The sequence below is a fragment of the Octopus bimaculoides genome, chromosome 1 (assembly GCF_001194135.2).
Source record: "Octopus bimaculoides isolate UCB-OBI-ISO-001 chromosome 1, ASM119413v2, whole genome shotgun sequence".
In the NCBI taxonomy this organism is placed as follows: Eukaryota; Metazoa; Mollusca; class Cephalopoda; order Octopoda; family Octopodidae; genus Octopus; species Octopus bimaculoides.
The window spans coordinates 53222511-53227884 of record NC_068981.1 but is presented as its reverse complement, the minus strand read 5'-3'; the positions used below and the strand labels follow the sequence as shown (position 1 = coordinate 53227884).

The 5374-nt window shown below is 34.4% G+C and overlaps 1 protein-coding gene across 1 annotated transcript in view; it reads right to left on the bottom strand.

Annotated features, from left to right (window-relative positions):
* Positions 1 to 5374, bottom strand: part of LOC106870400 (pelle-like serine/threonine-protein kinase pik-1) — a 32341-nt gene that overhangs the window by 20121 nt on the left and 6846 nt on the right. Inside the window, exon 2 of the mRNA XM_014916450.2 lies at positions 2487 to 2657. Within this exon, the coding sequence (XP_014771936.1) occupies positions 2487 to 2657 (171 nt within the window). The remainder of the gene's footprint in view (positions 1 to 2486; positions 2658 to 5374) is intronic.

Sequence of the window (5374 nt, the reverse complement as noted above, 5' to 3'; positions counted from 1 at the left end):
CCAAACTGCATCTCATCTAAGCTGATTGTCTCCCTAATTTGTTGGGCTATGACCCTCTCGGTGACCTTCATTACCTGGTCCAACAACTTGATACCTCTGTAATTGTTTGCGTCTAAAGCATCACCTTTACCTTTGTAGCAGTTGACTATGGTGCTGCTACACGAGTCATTGGGTATGACTCCTTCGTGTATCACCTGATTAACTATACGGGTGACTAGGCTATAGCCAACACTACCAGATATTTTGAGCATCACTGCAGTGATTCCTGACAGGCTGGAGGCTTTCCCTGTCTTCATACTCTTGATTGCTTTATCTACCAAGGTACTGTCAGTTTTGGTTGAGAAACTGTCCGACAAATGGGAATCTGAAACTCTGAGTAACAGTTTTTGTGATGTCTTTGCAGCTTTATTAATAAAGTGTGTGTGTATGTATATATATATATATATATATATATATATACATACACTTTCACTACAATGAGAGGTTGTTGTTGAGAGTGGGAGAGAGTGTTGTGTGAAATATAGGTAGATGTTGCTATACTAATTAGCAAGCTTTGACTGAAAGCAGGAATAAGAGATACAAGATACTGTGTTCTTGTATCTAAAACAATCAAGAGATGTGTTGCGAAGGAGCATCCAATAAGCTGGCAAATATAGTCTATTGTTATTAATAATTTAACCTTAAAAAGTGTGAAAAAATATATATTACAACAAAAAATGGCATAAAAAGTATTTACGATTCCGCGAATATGTGGTGGTTTCTGAAAACAATTGTTAGTTCCACAAATAACAAGGACAGCAAATGCCAAACTGCGAATAAGCGGTGGTATGCTATATGTATATATATAACAGGGACGTGTCGCCTAGGTAGGCAGTGCCTACCTTGAATAAAATAGTTCAATAGCAAGTTGAAAATGTCGATGCGCAGTGAGAAAGGCAAAAATTCTATTTCAAACTTCCTTCATGCAATAAAATTCTTAAATAATACGGTTCTCCTGCCTTTGGTGTGATAACATAAACATGATCAAGTGTTTCTTCCTTAAAAACGTGCATATGGCTTTCAACTTTTTTCCTCACTTTCTTCTTTGCCATTCTTTGTCACTACTGTTCCAAGTGAAATACATGAGTACTTCATCATAAATTAATGATTTTGCAAAGGTGGCCGATGCCAGTACTGCCTGACTGGCCCTCATGCCAGTGGCACGTAAAAGCACCCACTACACTCTTGGAGTGGTTGGCGTTAGGAAGGGCATCCAGCTGTAGAAAACTCTGCCAAATGTGATTGGAGCCTGGTGCAGCCATCCGGTTCACCAGTCCTCAGTCAAATTGTCCAAGCCATGCTAGCATGGAAAGCGGACGTTAAACGATGATGATCATCATCATTGATGTACAATGAAAAGAATTCTGTCAATGTTGTTCTCCTGTCGTTTGTTGACAGCCATATATATCCTCATTATTTCTGAGCAATATTCTTTGTTCATCTGGTAGATGAACTTGCAATCTCACAATTACAGGTACTCTTTCATGAATTGAAAATTCTAAAATGGATGCAACTGCTTTGGATAGCCCAAAATACCTACCCATTAGATATTGACTAATTTTGTTATTGTTTATTTGAATAGTAGCTTGAACATTTCCTTTCTGCGTGTACTTGATGATGTACATAATTAACTTCACTGAGGCAACAATTTCAACGTTGCAGTGGCATTTGAATGCTCTTAAAAGAGTTTCATTATAAGGTACAACCCATTTGTTGTTTGTTTTTCCATTCTTATGAGATTCAACTCCTCTCATTGCATAGTAATTTTCCCCTTTAAGAAAAAAAAAAAAAAAATCAAGTACCCATGATTCAAAAATCTCTCATAAAAATATAGGGAGAATTTCTGTTTCAAATCCGCGGCACTCCGAAAATTGTATAAATGATTAAGGGAAGAAAAAAAGAAAGAAAATAGGACAGACAATGACTCTTTGAAGTGTCACTACTGGAATCAACATATTGAACTTGATTTTTTTTCTTAAAGGGCAAAACGACTATTTCATTTGTAATCTTTATCATCTTAATCAAATGGCAGGAAAACAGATGGACAAACTTTGAGTTTTGGTATATATATATGTATGTATATACACACACACACACACAATATATATATATATATATATATATATATACACACATAAATCCATTTTTTCCTCTCTCCATTTTTACCCTTTCAATCCTTTCTGTCAAAGAGCGTAGGCTTGAAACATCAAAGACTTTTCCATTGTTTTTGAGCATCAAACTAATACACCTGCTTGTTGTTCCCTCACCTGTCTTTGTCTTTTGTTTTCTATAAATTTGAACAATATATATTTATATGTGTGTGAACGGTGGGACAGATAGATAGACATATGAACACACACACACACATATTAGTTTTCCACTAGCATTAACCATGCCTCAGTGATATTGCCTCCAGTTATACAAAAAGAAATTAAATGTATACATACTGATTTGTTCTAAATGTTTCATTTCCTCATATCTGCCAACTTTGTGTAACACTTTATATAAGTCCCATACTGTAGCATTTTGACATCCCCATATTCGAAGAAGAGACTCTGTTGGCCTACGATCAAATTCCAAACATTTGATCTCCCGGAAAGAGAAATCTATTTCAGCAGCTGAAATAAAAATAATACACAATAGAGACATTTAAAAAAACCCAGTAAATTTTGATGATGAAAGATTTAGTAGAGCATCTCATGTACCTAATACGTATATGATTGTGAATCTTTTATGAGAAACTTCTGGGACCAGGAGTGTTGCTGATTTCAGATTTTTATTTTAGAATATTTGTATATTTGCATCTATTAAATGGGATAAGACCGAAGCCTAAGTGTAATACCCATTTATATTTCATATAGCTTATACATATACTTTGAATGTAGTTTTATATAAATTTTTAATAATTTTTTTTACATAATACCATCAAAATCTTATACATATGCCACAAATCTTTAAATATTTAATGCCATGCTTTTTCTTAAATTTTTGTAACCAGCCTACTAAATATTTATTCATAGCCATCATCAATATTCAGTTTATTATGATTGGCAGATGTACAAGAGCAATAAACACTAAGGATACATGGGAAATAGATTTTCTTAAATGCCCAGGGTGTTTGCTGCAGGTATAGGACAGCTTCTGTTACCTAGGAGACTTAATCAGTAGAAGAGGAGAGTACTCCGAAAGCATAGTTACTAGAATAAGAACAAGCTAGAGAATGTTCAGAGAGCTATACTTTTGTTGGTAACAAAAGACTTTTCTCTGAGAATGAAAGGCAGGTTGTATGATGTAAATGAATAGTGATATTACATGGTAGTGGAATATGAGCTGTGAATGTAGAAAATGTGTGAAGACTAGAAAACAGCAAAGTTGTATAGATAACAAAGTGCGGATATACTAGGAGAATAAATGAGTTCAAGAGGCATCGATTGAAGTGGTCATTTAATGTGTATGGATGACAACACTTGCATAAAAAAAAAAGTGCTGATTGCTAAATATGGATGGAACCAGTGAAAGAAAGAGACCTAGGAAGATATGAGATGAAGTGGTGAAGACCGATTTCAGGATGTTGAGTCCCACAGAAGAAATGAAAAACAACCAAGATGACTGATGATTCACCATACTTGAGAAGACTTGTTCACCCTTGCAAAGTGGTTCTAAAAGCATATTGTTTTATGTTCTCACATTCAAGCTGTCTCCACAACCCATTTCCTGACACTTACCCATCCATCACTCTTCTAACTATAGCACTGCCTTGGCTGCTGTAATTATAACAATTAGCTGAAAGCAGAGATGCAATATTCCATCCCCAACACTTATGTTTCCCCTTCACCAGAGCCATCACCTCACATCACCCATCTTGTACTCTCATACCACTATTTAATACCATCTAATATTGGCCATTGTATTCTCACCTCTCACATGCCTTTGTTTATCTATCTATCTATCTATCTATCTTATCTATCTACAAAGTATGGGGGTTTAGTTCACAGGTGATCTAAATGATTAGGTACACTAGGTAAGTGTTGTAATGGATTACTAGGGTTCCAAGGTTATAGCCGAGATAGTAATTTCCAATGCAGTGGAAAAAAATTCAAAGTCTTACAGCTGTTTCTGGGATATCCCCAAGTATGGAATATTCCGTCATCAGAGATAAATAGGGAAAATGAGAATGGTATATATTAATGAGATGACGACATAGGGGAAGGGAGTAAAAGAATAAGGAGATGGAAAGAAAGAAAAAGAAGCATAAAAGCTCACAGTTCAACTTTCCAAAGTTATAGAAACAAGAGCATGACTCCTTACATGTGTAGATCCTGAGCGAAGATCCATGAGCGTAAGTCTGCTCATGGATCTATGCAGGATTGCACCTAAGGACTCATGCTTTTGTTTCTATAACTTCGGAAAGTTGAACTATAAACTTTTATGCTTCTTTTTCTTCCTTTTTTCCATCTCCTTATTCTTTTTCTCCCTTCTTCTATGTCATAATCTTATTAATATATACCATTTTCATTTTCCCTATTCGTCTCTGATGACAGGATATCCCAGAAACAGCTGTAAGACTTTGAATTTTTATCTAATATTTTATACAACTTGAGATGTTTACCTTGCCTTGGTGTTTGTTATCCCCTTTAACAATTAATTCTCTCTCTATATATATATACCGGAGTAAGCACATAAATGTGAAACATGGTGGAAAAAAGAGTACTCAAATACCAGAGGTAGAGTAATATGCCTTATTTAAAAGCAGCAGAAATATAACAAACGCTGTTACTCAGAGTTTCACATTCCCGTTCGTCGGACAGTTTTGTTAAAATAGAACAGAAATAATGATATGACCAAAACTAGTTAAAGGATAGTTAATAACACTATCTTTTTATATGTTTTCCTATTCTTAATCCACAGAAAATATTTCTTCATTAGATGAATTATGCCTTTAACTTGACAGATGATTATTATTATAAAACCTTGACATTTTATGTATTGTACTAATAATTGCTTTCCTAAACAGATATTTCTACTTTTTCCTATTTTATTTTATTTGTATTTTTAAATATTATACGTTTTTTGAATTTACAAGACCTGAAGAGTGTCCTCATTCTGAGTGGAACTTATCTTGATCGATTTATTGTATATTGCACAGATCTTTTCCACTATTATGTGGCCACAAAACGCGCGTAGTCTATTATTCACTTTCGTTTTTATAAATTTACTAAACTGAATTAAATTTTTAATCTAATATTTTGTAGAGTACGTTTTTCTTGATGGTGTCTGATCTCCTTCATTGTTTGAATTGCATTTTGGTGGTTCTTCTCTAAATTATTAAGATATA